The 17,745-nt window shown below is 34.5% G+C and overlaps 1 protein-coding gene across 1 annotated transcript in view; it reads right to left on the bottom strand.

The window, feature by feature from the left end:
- The window catches only part of SLC26A7 (solute carrier family 26 member 7), a 306,162-nt gene that overhangs the window by 87,010 nt on the left and 201,407 nt on the right, over positions 1–17,745 (bottom strand). The window contains exon 7 of the mRNA XM_051970834.1: positions 919–1,071. Coding sequence (XP_051826794.1) covers positions 919–1,071 — 153 coding nt within the window. The remainder of the gene's footprint in view (positions 1–918; positions 1,072–17,745) is intronic.

The following is a 17,745-nucleotide window of genomic DNA, read 5'->3' as shown; positions in this document are numbered from 1 at the left end:
AGTATATTAATGGAATTAATTAATGGAATTTCTATAAAGTATTAATATTATGGAGATATATTATAATGAAGTAAATGATCATTTAAGATCACTACTAATACATATGTTGAAACTAAATGTTTATTAATCAGCTAATGTTAATTAGCAATCAATGAATTATGAGACCTTGTTAGAACTGATACTTCTTGACATAATAGTTTATTTAACTGTGATCTTTAAGGCTTTTCAAACATCAAAATCCCTTTTTTTAAAAAAGCAAATATTCTTAGAAGTAAATATTAAACATTGGGACAATCTGGACCTTTTTTTCAGACTACCACCTTACCAAGCTAACAACCCTTGGTTAACACAGCAACCATCAAAAATAAAAACACCACTATGTAGATAGCATATTGTTCAAATTGTTTCAATTTCTTGTGTCTTAGCTCTGCAGTAAGTATCAACATGGGTCCCATTGACAAATTTTAATTTGCTGATCATTTATATCTATTTGTCAGTTTTCTGGACATTAGCCACGACATTCATATACCAGCTCAGTTAAATACCGGTCAGAGATTTTTCAACACCATCTTCATGCTGCTTTGCCAGGAATCATGCCCACAACCTTTCAAGTGTAGCCCTCAGAAGAGTCTCACAGTACTAATCTTAGGCTATATGTTCTTGTACTTGTGTGAGAAATCACAAACATATGAGCAATGCTTTGTAAATTGGAAACATATGTGACTTCTTTTTTAAATTATTTACTCAAACTGTTTCCTGTTCTTACATTAATGTATAGCCACGCAAATTAGTCCTGCCTTTAATGAGAGGCAGGTGTAGCTGTGGGTAACCATAGACAACATAGTAAGCACTGGCAGATTCCTCAAACAACTGTGAGCTTTGTGCTGCAGAAATCCTAATAGTTGATTTCCTACTTACCAAAACTAAATCGACAGGAAGGACAACTTTAATTTTCCTTTTAAACTGTTCATTGAGCTCTTTAACAAGAACAAGCACCACGATGCTTAGCAAGGACAGCAGCAGTGCTTCTAATTGAACCGACTTGATGTTTTCAAAGACGTAGGCATAGATCTATAGGGATGTAAGAACAGAAACATAAGAACAAAGTTACTGGGGCTGTGGATCCACACAAAGCTGCAGAGTACCACCAGGCTCTGGACTCCCAGATGTAGTGACTGTTTGCTTAAGGATGCTCACTAATCACACTGAGCAAGTCCAGGTGGTATCAGTGAAGATTGCATCCTTACTTTGGACTCCCTGCACAGAACAGCACCCCCTCTCTCCTCCCCCCCCCCCCCCCGCCGCCCCATTCCTTTGTGGCAGCTCTCTACAAACTGATGCTTATGTGTATCCACCAATCACAGCAGCAAATAAAGCATGAGAGATTAGATGAAGCCCAAAAGGCTGCAAACAAAATAACTCCACCTATAACTCTTCCTTTGCAGTAATGTAAAATCTTCTCATCTCACAGGTATAATCCTTTCCCCCTCCCTCATCATCCCCACTACCACTTTCTACCTGTTGCATTAGAAACAATAATTAAATGAATATTATTTTGCATATAATTTGACTATCTGTGGATCAACTTGCCATCCTTGTGACACCCCAGACAAAAACTATTCCTTAGCCAGCATCCTCAAAAATGCATTTTTCTCCCCAATTATAAGGTAAGATGCTTGATGACAGGGACAGTCTCAGTTTTAAATCTGTATCCCTAATACTTAGGATACTTCCTGGCACATATGAAGTACCTAACAAATGCTTATTCATTCATTCAACATCTTTTGATATTGTGGATCTCTACTTGTTAGCTGGTTGACCTGGACAAACCATGGTAATGGCCCTAAGAATCATTTACTTCTTCTATGAGACGGGAACCATAATGTCCAAACTATACATTTCAGGCAATTGTTCAAAGCATGATAAAGTATTTATAAATGGTTTAAAAACCAGAAAATATTATAAAAATGGGTATCACTTCCTTTGTTTCTCTAGACTTTAATCATACATATAAACTAATTTCTACTTGCTTCTGTAAAAGTTTCATAACATTTGATCATTAATTATTTATAAAATTCTATCAATAACATTGAACTGTTAGAATATCCTTTGGACTCTTTGCAACAGTAAATCTCATTGAAGAGCAGGGCTTTAGACTTACAAATTGGTAATAATTTGTGTTGTTTTAGATTAAAAAAGCAATTATTTAATGATAATTCATAATTTTACAATGATAAATAGCTAAATGATTAATTAAAATTACATCATCATTTAGTGCCATGTAAGCTATGTAGCTATTTTTCATGCTCAATGATGATATTCATGCTTGGTATAACGGAAAAGTCCTTTGTTGGACTAGAAGTTCTTTCTACATGGTATATTGTACATACAAAATTCTAATGAAGAAGTTTCAAGACACAGACATACTTGTATTAAACTAGACCAACAAACACAATGAAACCATCAATAAATTATAACCAAACTCTAACCTAAATTGTGAAACTTTTATATTGTAGTTTGGCCAAATCTTATAAACTAGCCTGGCTCAGATCCAGTACTCAGTTTAAATCAGTTATATGATTCACCATTCTTTCAGCCCCAGGTAAACATTGGGAAATTTATGAATATTACCCCTTGATTTCTCTATTCCTATAGTTTCTTGAAGGAGGAAGGAAGGATTTGTTTCCTGAGCTCATAAGATTTCATTCTAATCAATTTGACTTTCCTTCGGTGAGATGCCCTGGGGCTCAGTTCTTTTCCATTGCCTTATCCCTTTAAAGAAATAGAAGATGCCTTTCCAAGGTATGGAAGCTAGATGTAATTTATTTTTAAAACACAAAGTCCAAATTCATCTGAAACTCATCATCTCTAGTTACTAAACTAAAAGTTGGCAGACTCTGAAGAATGAGAGTTCCACTTCCCATCCCCTTTCAAGGATGTCATTGGATTCTGTGACCCCTTCTTTTAGTGTCAGCAAATGCCTTCCTCATCACATCCTCAGGAGTCCAAATTCATCTGTGCTTCTCTTCAACCAGCTAGTCACCTCCTTTATATTCCATGTTATATTTCTAGTACTTCACTATCCAGGTTAAAGTCCCAAGTTCTCCTTCGCTTGCTGCTCATCAGCCATGTTTTCTTCTGATGATTTGGGATACAAAGTCTCAATACCCTGGGAATATTTCGAAAGGAAATCAATGGGCAAAATACACTCTTCAATTACGTAGTATAATTTCTGTTTCTTCTAAAATAGGAATCTTAAGCCCTTTTGTGACTATGATAATAATCATTTCAGTAATTTCAGGGTTTCCAAAGTACTTTTCAAATATTTTATTTTATCACCACAGCATTCATAGAAAGTTGGTGCTATTACTATTCCCTTTTTACAGATGAGGAAATAGAGGGAAACAGAGATTAAAGGACTTATCCAAAGTCATACATTTGGTAAGTGTCTAAGGCTAAATTTGTCTGATTCCAGATACAGTACCCTATCCACTATGCCACCTAACTCTCTCATAGGTACCTTGGGCAGTCTTGGAAATCCAATGAACCCTTTCTCAAAATTATGCAAAAATTAAATACATAGGATTGCAAAGAAAAGCAATTATACTGAAATACTGTTATCATAACAATTTTTTTGTTTTCTGACCCCAAGATTAAGAATTATTGCTCTAAATGTTGATTTTAGGCTTTTCCCTCTTAAATTTTGGCTGTTCAGAATCACATCTTCATTTTTAGACCATGATCCTCAGGAGGTAATTGTCCTCTGCAGTGGTTTTCCATAAAACCACATTTTCATGGATCCAATTAACAATGATTGATGGTAAATGCCTGCTACATAAGATTCCCTTAAATTGAACATGGATAATCAAGTTCCATTTTACACACTCCTTTAATGATATCTAACAGATATGATAGAAATAATCATAAGATTTACAAAAAGATTCATAATCTTAATTTTTCAGTAGCCCTAGTTTTCTAGAAATAGTTTTTAATTCAAAGTAATTACAGAATTACGGGACAGTATAGTCTCTCAAAAAACAACCTTTTTCATGAGCACTTCTGTAAGATTTGCTATGAAAAGAAAATAGGGAAAATCTTCATTTACCAATAATTGGGACAAAAAGGCATTAGGATTTGAGAATCATCTAAAAAATCAACCTGCATGAAGTTCCTTTCAAATCCGGACACTAAAGACAAAGCCTAAACTTTAATAGTAAGCTAGATGGCACAATAAATAAGCATGGCTGGCCTGGAATCAAGACGAATCAGCTTCCAGATTTCAAATCTGACTGCATACCTGTACTGGCTATTTTGGGGTGGCCCTGGGCATCATTTAATCCTATTTACCTCAGTTTCTTCATCTGTAAAATAAGCTGGAGAAGGAACTAACAAACCACTACAGTATCCATGCCAAGAAAACTCCAAATAGGGTTGTAAAGAATTAGACACAACAGAAAATGATTGAACAACAAGAAAAATTTCTTAACATCTAAAATGAATTAAATAGCTCCAATGTGACACCCAAGTAGCATCTCAGATAGAGTACATGTACTGGAGTCAGGAACTTGAGTTCAAATACTATCTCAGATGACTACTAGCCAAGTGACCATTAGCTCCCATGAACTTCAGTTTCCCCTTCCGTAAAATGAAGTAATAATAGGAAGTACCTATTTCACAGGCTTGTGAAAAGGAACAAATGGCATAACATATGTAAAGCACTTTGAAAAATATCAAAGTGGCATATAAATGCTAAGCTATTAAATCGGAAAACTACTAAATTCATCACAGTTCAAGAAGATAGGGACAGTTTCTCCAAATGATGAAAGACAAAACAATTAGAAGACCAGATGAACTGGATTGCATTACCATGTAACATGAAAATGAGAAATATATTTAACTGGCTCCTTTGGAAATTCTGATAATAAACATTTTTAAAATCTTTATATTATCATTTAAAGGAATTATTTTCATTTTTTTTCATTCCTAACCATGAAACTTAAAAAAATAATAATAATGATGAAATCAGTGTGATGGAAATTCACCTGGTATTTGTGAAGAAAATTGAGTTTTCAATATAAGCTTTTACAGTTGGGAGGGAGTTTAGAAATCATCTACTGCTGTCTCTTGCATTTGATATATGAAGAAACTGAGACACAAAGATGATAAATAGTTTCAAAAGTAATAGGAAGTTTCAGATAGTTGATATGAGGGAGAAAATCACTTTTGCACAAAAAAAAATTCCCGTACATCTTAAAATCTCTACTCATTTCCAAGCCAGAGATAAATAAGTGTGGGGAACCATAGGAGGAATATAGATTAAGTAATTGATAAATAGATTTACTTTGTAGAACAGGAACAAAAATTTTGGCCTCAGATCAACTCTGTAGATTCAAATATAATTTTTTAAAAATATAAACACAGGGATGTTAGGAGCCTACTTGCTTAATTATTCTTAGTAATAATGTAGTAATTATCAACTGACATTGCATTACCCCCAACTGTTTTAAGAATGAGGAAAAGGAGGAGAGCTGGTGCAAGGTAAATAATATCCTGCTCCCCAACTCAGTCCTGTCATAATAAGAGGTTTCAACTGCAAGGCTAGCAAGGGATTTTAAGAGGAAGTGACTTTTTGGTGTTAACAATGTTAGACCTCCTTGATTCAAAATTGGCATGTCCATTACGAAAGGGCAATACCCACTATGAACCTTACGACCTAGCCTAGAATAAAGAGACACTAAAAGCCTTGGTTTCACCCTCAGTCTTCATAGGAAGTAGGGTAGCTCAAGATATTAAGACTCTACTAAGAATAGAGATAATTACATGGGATTTGACTAGACTGAAGACATGACAGATGTAACCATGCACAGTGTTCTTGTTCAACCCTTCAGCTCCACTAATCAAAAAAACAACATGTAATTCTTACTTTTTCCTTTTCTTCTTTTGTGCAAGTAAAGAAGAAAGCAGTAGTACTTCCCCTCACTTTCCCTCTGATTCTATAGAGAAAGGAAGTCTATATAGATTCATCTTAAGGCTCAACTAGATAGAAAAGTAAAGCTATGTGAAAGAAATAGATGTAACTTTAGGGGTATTCTTAAGAATTATGTCCCTTTAGGACCTGTATGTGCCAAAATGTTTGTGGCAGCCCTGTTTGTAGTGGCTAGAAACTGGAAAATGAATGGATGTCCATCAATTGGAGAATGGCTGGGTAAATTGTGGTATATGAATGTTATGGAATATTATTGTTCGGTAAGGAATGACCAGCAGGATGAATACAGAGAGGCTTGGCGAGACTTACATGAACTGATGCTAAGTGAAATGAGCAGAACCAGGAGATCATTATATACCTCAACAACAATACTGTATGAGGATGTATTCTGATGGAAGTGGATTTCTTTGACAAAGAGACCTAACTCAGTTTCAATTGATAAATGATGGACAGAAGCAGCTACATCCAAAGAAAGAACACTGGGAAACGAATGTGAACTATTTGCATTTTTGTTTTTCTTCCCGGGTTATTTTTACCTTCTGAATCCAATTCTCCTTGTGCAACAAGAGAACTGTTCAGTTCTGCAAACATATATTGTATCTAGGATATACTGCAACCTATTCAACATGTAAAAGACTGCTTACCATCTGGGGGAGGGGATGGAGGGAGGGAGGGGAAAAATCAGAACAGAAGTGAGTGCAAGGGATAATGTTGTAAAAAAAATTACCCTGGCATGGATTCTGTCAATATAAAGTTATTATAAAATAAAATAAAATATATATTAAAAAAAAAGAATTATGTCCCTTTAAAACAACATAGCATTTCACTTTTTTGTTGTGATTTGCTTGAATTTTATTTTCTTTCTCTTTTTTTAATCTTATTTTTCTTGTACAGCAAGATAATTGTATGAATACGTATGCCTATTTTGGATTTAACATATATTTTATCATGCTAAATATATATTCAATTACATGTCATTGATGGGGGAAAGAGGGAAAAATTGGAACACAAAATTTTTCAAGGGTTAATATTGAAAAAAATTATCCTTGCATATATTTTGAAAATAAAAAACTTCTATTAAAAAATTATGTCCCTAACTCATTAATTGAAGTAATTTCTTCTATAATTATTGTTGGTATTGTCATTTTGATTCATGTCTGACTCTTCATGACCTCATTTGGGTTTTCTTGGCAAAGATACTAAAATTGCTTACCATTTCTTTCTCCATATCATTTTTACAGATGAGACAACTGAGACAATTTGGGTTACATGACTTCCGCATAAATAGTAAGTGTCAGAAGTCAGATTTGAATTCAAGAAAATGAGTCTTCTTGACCCCAGGCCCAGGGCTCTTCCCCACTGCACCATCTAGCTACCCCTAATGTCAATCTATTTCTATATTTGAACTAAGCTAAGAATGTTACCGAGTGCCCACATATAATTGCAACTCATAACTAATTATATCTTTCCTCTCTTAATCATAATTGTTTATTTTTGTTACATAAAAGATGAGGAGGGGGAAGGGGAAAATCAGCAAATATTTATTATATGCCTGCTTTGTGCTAGGTGCTGAGAAAACAAAAACAAAAATGAAATATTCCATGGCCTCAAGATGCTTAAATTTTATCAGGGTGACATTGTACTCACACACATACACACACTCACACATATGTATACATATAAAAGGAAGAAAGATGAAATATCATTCATTAAATACCTAATACATGCCAGACAGTATGCTAAGCATATTACAGGTATTTCTCCATAATATTTCTGGAAGATAGTTATATTATGAACCCCATTTTATAACTGAGAGAAATAAAGCAGGCAGAAATTAAATAACTTGATCAGAGAAACATATTTAGAAAATGACTAAGAATACATTTGAACTCAGATTTTCCTAAGCCTAAGCTGAATACTCTATGAACATGCATGTGTGTATGATACTTATAGACATATTAATGAATAAGCAGCCTATATTATACTCTGAAAATTATGGACACAACTCAAAATCGTCCCCAGAATCTTGATCTTTAGCATTTCTGACTCTTCTAATAATATAAAGAAGAAATTAAACACATGAATCAAAAGATGAGAAATACGAAAGAATATCTGGTCTTTATTTCCTAAGGTGGTGATAAAAATAGGTAGGTTAGGAACCAAAGTATGATTGCCTTGCCTTTTAACAAAGGAATAATGTGTGTGTGTGTGTGTGTGTGTGTGTGTGTGTGTGTGTGTGTGTGTGTGTGTAACACTATATAAATACTGTTGTGTTTCTGGAACTGTATTATGCCTTGGAGATACAAAAATAAAACAATCCCTACCCTCAGGCAGCTTGCATTGTCAGAGGAAGAAGGCATGCATAAATTTATTTGTTTGTGTGTGTGTGTGTGTGTGTTTGTACACAAAATCAATGGAATACTGTCCTGGGTCAGCACTAGGGGCCAGCTTACTTTAAGTGAGGGGCTCTGCTAAGCCAAATTTTAGTTGGGATTACTGATCTGCTTAAAGAGTGATCTGACTGGATGGAATCTGTGGTTTCCATAACTGGTGTTACTACTGTGATAAATTTAGCCCCATTCTACTCTCTCATCCTTTCCTGACTAATTACTGCCTGGTAAAAGGCAGTGATTACCCTTGGGAGTTTCCTGTTCTCTTTAAATTTTGTTTATTTACTATGCTTACATTTGTAATGCTTTTGTTTCTAGATAAAGAAAAATAAGCTGTGTTTTTGTAGCATTCTAAACAAATGTTCACTATAAAGGAGTGTATCCAACATTGAAAATATGAAAAGGGAAAGTTAACTGTGTGATTATAAAGAACTCTCTGTGTATGTCTCCCTCTCAGTCTCCCTCTCCCCCCAGTCCCTTTCTCCTTCTCTCCTTTCCTCTCTCTCTTCCCCCTTCCTCTCTTTCTCTTTCTCTTCTATTCCTTCTCTTTTCCTTCTTTCTTTCTTCTCCTCCTCTCCCCAAAGATAAGCTTTCACAAAGAAACAGATCTGAAAGGAAAAGGTGAAGAAGAATTACATGAAGTATATCCAGTGCAAAGGCACACAGATGAGAGGTAGATTGTCTTGTAAATGTAAATAAATTTGGCTAAACTGTGCGGGAAAGGCATGATTTATCTCATTAATATAATAAAATAATATAAATGGATTCTGTGTAATTTGGGAACAGTTTTAAAAGCCCAAAAGAGAAATCAATATTTTTCCCTATTATAACAGGGAGCCATTGGAGTTTATTGAGTAAGTGAATGACATGGTCATACCTGTACTGTATGAAAATTACTTTGACCTCTATGCAGAAGATGATTCAAAGATGAAAAAGTCTTGAGAAAAGGAAACCAATTAGAACAATGTTATAATCATCCAGGCAAGAGAGGTTTTTGTTGTGGTTGTTTTTTGAATTTTTTTTTTTTCTTTTTGATTGAGGCAATTGGGATTTATTGATTCTCCCAGGCTCACACAGGGCTGGTGCTTTATCCACTATGACATCTAGTTGCCCCCCAGGCAAGAGGTTTTAAAGACCTGAACTAGATTATTAGTCATGTATGTAGATAGGGAGATGAATTGTGGGGAGATGCAACAAGATTTTATAACTACCTACCTATATAAGAAGTCAAGGATAATGTTTATGTTACTGGGTAACTAAAAGGATGGTAGTATCTTCAACAGAAATATAGAAGTTCAGAAAAAAGGTGGGTTTTTGGGGAAAGCCTCATGAGTTTGCTTTAGGATGTGTTGAATTTAAAATGTCTGTAGACTCCCAGTTTGAAATATCAAATAATCTCTTTGTAATTAGAAAAGAACAAAAGTTAAAAAAAAATTAAAAACATTTAATGTTATACTGCTCATTTGAGACAGTCGGTATTGGTAAAGGAGTTATAAATTTAACAGCTGGGAAAAAAGTAAAGGATGAAATTAGTCTTTCACTAAGTGTCCAGCCTACATTTTTTCAGTTAAGAATTGATGGTGTTAGAAGAAACTATTAGACTTTGACAATTCATAAGTGACATTATAAACATCTGCTCTAGCAATTTAAAAAGAAGATAAAATGATGAACCTCTCACTTAAAGTGCCCTAAATGAGACTTATTAAGGAGAAGAGAAGTAATAATTAGCCTAGGCTTAAGTCTACACCATTAAACATACAGATAAGTTAGAGAAAATCAATGAACACAGAAATATGTAGTACTCTCTTAATCACCATGTCAGCCTTACCATACTTTAAAATGTTTGATTTGTTCTATCAATTCAGCCAATTCCAATAAATTTAACAAGCGTTTATTTAGTATCTACCATATGATAGGAACTGTACTGATTCAGGAGTTGAAAAACAGGATAGAAAGAGGAAAGACATATATACATATCAATAAGCCACACCTTCAACTAAACTAATTTAATATTTTATCAAGAATGGCCTATCACTACAAAGCATTTCCAATCCCTCTATTTTTGTCCACCTGCATTTTTGATTTCCTTCACAGGTTAATTGTACATTATTTCAAAGTCCAATTCTTCTTGTGCAGCAAAATAATTGTATGGACATGTATACATATATTGTATTTAACATATGCTTTAATATATTTAACATATATTGGTCTACCTGCCATCTGGGGGAGGGGTGGGGGGAAGGAGGGGAAAAATTGGAACAAAAGGTTTTGTAAATTTCAATGAGTAATTTGCAATTACTCATATCTTGTAAATAAAAAGCTATTTAAAAAAAAAAAAAAGTGGTCAAAAGGAGGCAGGCACAAAGTTCCACATGCACTTCATGATTCATCAATGACTTGAACACATTTTCCTGAAAGACATTAACAATGATTAATGCAAACAGATGCAACTTAAAGGAATTTACATAAAATATATACATGTATATATGCAGATATACACACACATACATACATATAACATATATTATATATGTGTGTGCGCATATTATATACAATTTTATGTGTTCATATATATATCACTACTCCCAATACAAATTTGTCATTACTAAAATAAGGTTGAATTGGCTACATTTAATCTCTTAAATATCCTTAAGTGTATCTAACCATGTCACTCTCTATAAACTCCCAAGGGCTTCCCATTGACCCTAGGATAAAAAAAAAATACTCCTCTGTTAAGCTTTTAAAATTCTTGGGAACCTGGCCCCAACCTATCTCTCTAGGCTCACTACCTATTACCCAGCCTCCTATGCTCTATGGCAGCCTAAAAAGCTTCTCTTTTGCTCACTCAGCAGTCTAACTGCTCATCTCTGAGCCTTTTTAATGACTATCACTAATGACTAGGAATACAGTTCTCATATTTTCCCCCAAGAGCCTACTCAAGTACCCCCCAACATGAAGCCATTTTTAAGCCCTAAAGCATTATTGCCCTCCCTCCAAACTATCTTATAATTTGGATTTAATTATTCTTTATTCTATTTATTTGACATATACATATATTTCATATTTGGGGAAATATGCATGCATATATATATATATATATATATACTTTGCATATAAATAATGTATATATGTATTTAATGTATGAGTATGTATATCCTTATGTGTATATATTCATGATTGTGAGTACACACATCTGTATACTATTTCCCATTATAAGCATCTTGAAGGTAAGCATTATTTCACTCATTGTATTTGCATCCTCAGAAGGTGACATGTAGACATGCTATAAATGTAGCATTTATAAATGCTTGTTAATTGACTGATTTCCAAGATTTGTCTTTTAAACTTTTTCCTCATCAGATTTAAATACTTTCTTGTTTTGACCTCATATTTCATCTCATCTAAGTCTAGTACCATGCTTATTTGTTTGTTTATTTTTATTTATTTATATTCCTACACTGGAAAACAATACCTTGTTGTATGATCTGAAGACTAGGGTATGCTGACAAATGCAGTATGAGTCCTTTCTTTTCCTAGTACTGGTGGGAGTCATTTCCATATCTGATATCAGCTAATACTGAAACATAACAAAACTATTCCAGTTTTTTATGTACATCTTTGATCAGTCTGCTTTAATAATCAGTGCTTTCTGCAGACAGGGATATTGATATTTCTGATTTGTTCCAAGTGATCTCATCTTCTTTTGTTATCAGTACACAAAATTTTGTGTCAGACATCTACATGATGTAGAGTTACATCACACTGACCGCGCTGCTCTTTCAGACTTAGCAGTGTCACCAGAGTTCTATTCACCAGAATTTCAGGGTTTCTTGGGTCTTCACAGATGTTCTAAGAATCTTAGGATGAATATTTCCCCATTTTGCCGTTCCTTTCTCTCTTTCTGTCACTTACATTATGTGCAATAGGTTGGATGCAGAGGGAATTATCATTATCCTATCAAGAATATTTTACCAGAGACCCACCTTTTCTCTAATGTGTTTCAACTCCTTTTAACAAGTAAATTATTAATGTGTATTTTATGTCCCTAAATTCCTTATGAAGAAATGCATTTCTGAAACTGAATCTCTAAAAGAACATGTTTTCTCCTATAACCTCCATTTATTTGTACTACATATATTTCCCTACTGCAAAGTCTTTAAAACATTATAAAATATAATTTACAGAAATGAAGAAAGATTTCAAAAGATGTAGAACATGCAGAAAATGTTAATAGCCATTTTTAATAATCCACAGCAAATTATCTTAGAAGTATTAAAGCTAAACATTATTCTTTCTTTAATTCTTGCCCAAAACCTTTTTTAAAGATACTCTCTTAATTGATAATTGACTTAAACATACTAATTTAAGATTAACAAAGTTCTTAACATTCATAATCTGAATCAATCTTTGCCACTCTGAGATCAGTACTATTAGAATAATTATGGAGAAATTACTTCATTCTTCAGGTCTTTTTTAAAATTGATATTTTTTGTATTTATATTGTAATCATTTATGGAAATGGTTCTTTCCCCATCTTACCCCCATTACCCCAATAACCAAATCCTTTGTTATAACAAAGAAAAACTTTTTTTTTTAATTGAGCGACTGAATCTGATGATGCATATAACATTCTGACCTACTAGCTCTCCACCTTGAAGACAGATGCTTCCTTTCCAGAACTTAAGAGAAAGACTGAAAGAATTAAGTTATACAAACTGATTTTACTTAATTAGTTGAGCAGCTTTTAACTTGTGAACCGCAACTTTGAAATTCCATATTCAAAAAAAAAAATAGAAAATTCCTTTAAATTATAAGAAAATTTGATTTTAAAAAATGTATTTGATTCAACTGTTTGAAAAAAAAGAAATTAGGCCATTTTTTCTCTAAATCCATAACTCAGGGTGATTTCCCTTCTAAGAAACCATCTGTCAAGGAAAGAACAGTATCCTCCCCAATCTATCTCTGTTTTGAAATCCTTCCCAAATATAAAATCATGGTGTTGGAAAGGACCTCTTATTCTCCATGCTCATTTTACAAAGGAGAAAAATGAAACCCAGGGAATTTCAGTGATTTGCTGAAGGCCACACAGTAAGTGTCAGTGATAGGATTTAAACCTACTATTCTGATTCTAAAACCAGTGACTTTTTCCTTTGGACTTTGCTAAAATTTCATTTCTTCTTTTAACTTTTTGCCTTTTCTCTCGAGCAGGGTATGATTTCTCCATCTCTGAATCCTAGGACTGTATCTCCACTTTCAGTCTGCCATGCATAGGAGCTAACTATCTACTTCTGTTGCTTGTCTTCCTACTTTGGAATACCTCTCCCTTTGTTTCACTATTTTTTGAGAGCAACAAGCAAGAAAAAAATCTATTATTTGCCTTTCCATCTCTTACAGTGCCAGTTAAAGTGTATTACTTAGATAGGTAGTTAATAAATATTCAAAGAATGAGAATGAATTTAATAAACTCCCCATCAGCAAATTAGTCTCATTATTTTATAACCACATTCATGTATTCAAGAATCTCTTGAAAATAGGTAGATTGCAGTAATCTGCAATCCTTGACTATTTTTCAAAATACTACTTTTCAATGAAATAAGTCTGGAAGGGTATTAAGTCTCTTGATGAGGAGAGGTTTTGTTGTTGTTGTTTTGGTTTTTATTTTCAAGGAAAGGAAATATCAAGAAAAAATTTGAATAAGAAAATAAAGTGATTAGATATGTTCCTAACGAAATTTATGCATGGAGGATGAATTATGATTTGGGGCAGAAAGATAAAATAAGACAACAGTCCAGGTGACAGATGATGAGGGCATGTACTAGAGTAGTAGTCATGCAAGTAGAATGAAAGAGATCAATAAAAGAAAAGTTATGAAGATAAAATTAATAAAATCTGGTTACTGAGGGAGAAGGAGGGCTAAATTCCTTGGAGTTTACAACTGAAAGGTTTCAAATTTGGGTGGCAGGAAGGATAAAGTGCCTTCAATAAAATATGGAAACTGGAAAGTAGGAATAATTTGGAGGAAAAGAAAATGAACTTTATTCAGACATACATAATTTGATATATATCAAATTATAGGGTATCTAGTCAGAAATGTCCAATTTGTTGAGGAATCAGATTTTAGAGGAGACAAGGATTGCTTTTCAATCTAGGAATTAACTACATCACGATGGTAATAGCAAGCATTTAGATAGTGTTTTGAAGTTCGCAAAATTCTTTATTTATTGTTGAATTTAAACCTCTAAATAACCTTGTAAAGGAGGTGCTATTTTTACCTGTTTTATTCACGAGGAAACAAAGATTAGGAGAAGTTAAATTACTTGCCCAAGATCAGGTCATACTACTATTTAAATGTATGGAGCAGGATAGGAATTTAGATTTAGCCAATTTTAAGTCTAGCACTCTACTTTTCCACCCAGCTGCCTATCCATATAGAAATGAGCGTTGAATCATAATCATGAGATCACTAAGATTATGTAGAAGTAGAGGAAAAAAGAGACACTAAGAATTATCTGAGATGGAATAGCTGGACTGGTGGCAGGGGAAAGAGGATCAAGAAGTGTCACAAAAACCCAGAAAGGAAAGAGTCTCCAGAGGATGAGAGAATTCAAATGCTGACAAAAGATCAAGAGGGATAAGGATTGATAAAGGATAATCAGATTTGACAATTAAGAGATAATTCAGATTATTATTGGTAACTCTAGAGAGAACAGTTTAGAGATCTGAAGATTGCTGAGGAGCAGGAGGAATGGAGGTGAAGTGACAGGTTTAGCTGGCTTTTTTCTAGGAATTTGGCTGAGAAAGGAAGATGGAACATGGGACTATAGTTCAAAGGGATTATAGGGGTTGTTGAAGGTTTCTAAGAATATTCTAGAAAGGCTATATTTCCAACATATAAAGAGCTTTAGAACATTAAGTTCCAGAAGGGGTCAATCAAGCTTTCTTATTTCCTTAATGGCCACAATTGCCAATGGTACAGTGTGTGAAGATATGAACTAAATACTAAACTTAGATTTAGAAAAATTTGAGTTCAGAGTCCTGCCTTAGACACTAAAATCTGTGTGACCCTAGGCAAGTCACAGAGCTTCTCCACAAGTGAGGGGAATAGCCTCCAAGATTTCTTCTAGCTCTAAATCTAGGATTCTATGAATCACTAACTAGTAGACTTCTGTTTCTTAGAAATGAAGCAACAGAGCAGTTCTTTCTTTACTTATTGATTAATTCACAATGGTCCCATGACTGCACACATACCAGAAAGAAGCAGAAGAATTCAATGCCCCAGAGCCATACTAAAGTTGCTGGAATATGCATTTCAACTACATATGTTTGCAGTCAAAAAAAAAAAAAAATGACCACCCCAGAATGAAAGGAACAAGGGAAACCCCAGGGTATTGTCTGGATAAGATTACAACTTACAGTGCAAGGCTCAACTCATAAGAAGAAGCTTGGAGGAGAGCATGGGGGATGGGTGGAGACTCATCAAAAACAGAATTAGAATACAATAGAAAATCTGGCTGGTGGAAAATGCAGCTATAATGAGTGTCATGTGGGGAATCATCAATGTGGATGATTTATCATAAAAGATGAAATTCTCTTGCTATATTTCTATGATGCCTGTCACAAGCACATAAGACAGGGACACACACATATCTATCTTATAATTATATTCACTTTGGGGGATTACTTTGGAAATACTGAAAGTAAAATGCTTGGTTAAAATGACAAGTCCCAGATAACATATACTACAGAAGTAAAATGGTCATACTGGGAAACATTACTGATGAGGTTAGGGTTCCTGGTGATCAGGGAGTTAAATGATGAGGTTAGGGTTCCTGGTGGTCAGGGAGTTAAATGATGAGGTTAGGGTTCCTGGTGGTCAGGGAGTTAAATCATGAGATTAGAGTTCCTGATGGTTAGGGAGTTAAATGATGAGGTTAGGGTTCCTGGTGGTCAGGGAGTTAAATCATGAGATTAGGGTTCCTGATGGTTAGGGAGTTAAATGATGAGGTTAGGGTTCCTGATGGTCAGGGAGTTAAATGATGAGGTTAGTGGCAGGTTGGGGATTCAGGGACCCAAATGAAGAGGTTTGGCTCCCCTAAATCCCCTTATGATTTGGCACAAGATAGGGAGTTGTGGGAACTCCCTTCTGGTGGCGCAGAGGTCCTTTGTAAAGGAATTTATGAACCAAAAAGCTAGACTGACAAAAAGAAGTTTATTATTGGCATTGGGAATTCAGCTTTTGCCATGCATGAATAGAAAGGCTGAATTCCTTAGTGGCAAGGTCCCAGCAGAGAAGTAAAGTTTCTAGAAGAGAAATCCTAACAAAGAGGTATAAAGTCTTGTTAAGAAAATAGATGAGGAAGATAAAGAGAGGGTAACACTGAAAGAGAATATCATTTCAGTGGGCAGAGGGTTCCTGCTATGCCAGGGACAGAGAGTTTCCTTGGCATGGCATGTTAGGTCCTTTGCAAGGACTGAGCTTAAAACTGGCTCTTTTTATAACAGAAGCCTTGGCTATAAACTAGAGTTTGCTCTTGATGGGGGCTGAGTTCAGCTTAAGCTGGAATTTGAGTAGAATTGAATGAGTGTCTCAAGGTTTGATCTTTAATTCAATAGGGTTGGAATTCTCTAGCTCTGGACTCAACTAGCCCCACCTAGATAAACCACTTTTATCTTGATTCCCTGGGGCGGGTCTCACAGAGGCAGGGTTCTAGGAGAATTTTTCCTTCAAGGAGCTTCTCAAGTGCTCTACCATGGCTCATCCCCAAAGTCAGAGAGAGAGAGTTTCAGGGCTCCCCTCTTCAATTACCATTCAAACTTGATCAGAAATAGGAAATATTCAGCCAGCTATACCTGGATCTATCTATATGCACAACCATTTTGAACTCACCACCAGTTCAAGCAAATGATTCATTTGATTAATTTTTGGCTGACTGATCACTCTACATAGTTTAAAAGAGCAGAAAAATTTATCAATAATTACTCTAGAGCAGAAGTGGGGAACATCCGGCCTATGGAGGCTGGCAAAATCATTTGTTAAAGCAACTGCAGACAATGATGAGTTGAAAGCTAAGTACAACAACCTCCCACTGCTTGAATTCTATTATTTTGTGTGGCCAGCAAATGTTATAAATATCCAAATGAGCCTTAGAGGAAAAAAGTCCCCATCCCTGCTCTAGAAACATGAAAAGAAAAATCTTTAAATTACTTAAAGATTAAGTATTTAACCCATTCTACAATACTTTATTAATTATTTTTTAAAGTATTTATTACATTCAAAAAAGAAAAAAAAATGGCTTATAATACACTTCTTTTAATATTGTTCAATTCGAAATGTCCATTCTCTAGTAAAAGCTGATATCTTAACAGGAT

Source organism: Antechinus flavipes, chromosome 1, assembly GCF_016432865.1.
Source record: "Antechinus flavipes isolate AdamAnt ecotype Samford, QLD, Australia chromosome 1, AdamAnt_v2, whole genome shotgun sequence".
In the NCBI taxonomy this organism is placed as follows: Eukaryota; Metazoa; Chordata; class Mammalia; order Dasyuromorphia; family Dasyuridae; genus Antechinus; species Antechinus flavipes.
The sequence above is the reverse complement of the archived record's forward strand: the minus strand, read 5'-3'. Positions and strand labels throughout refer to the sequence as shown.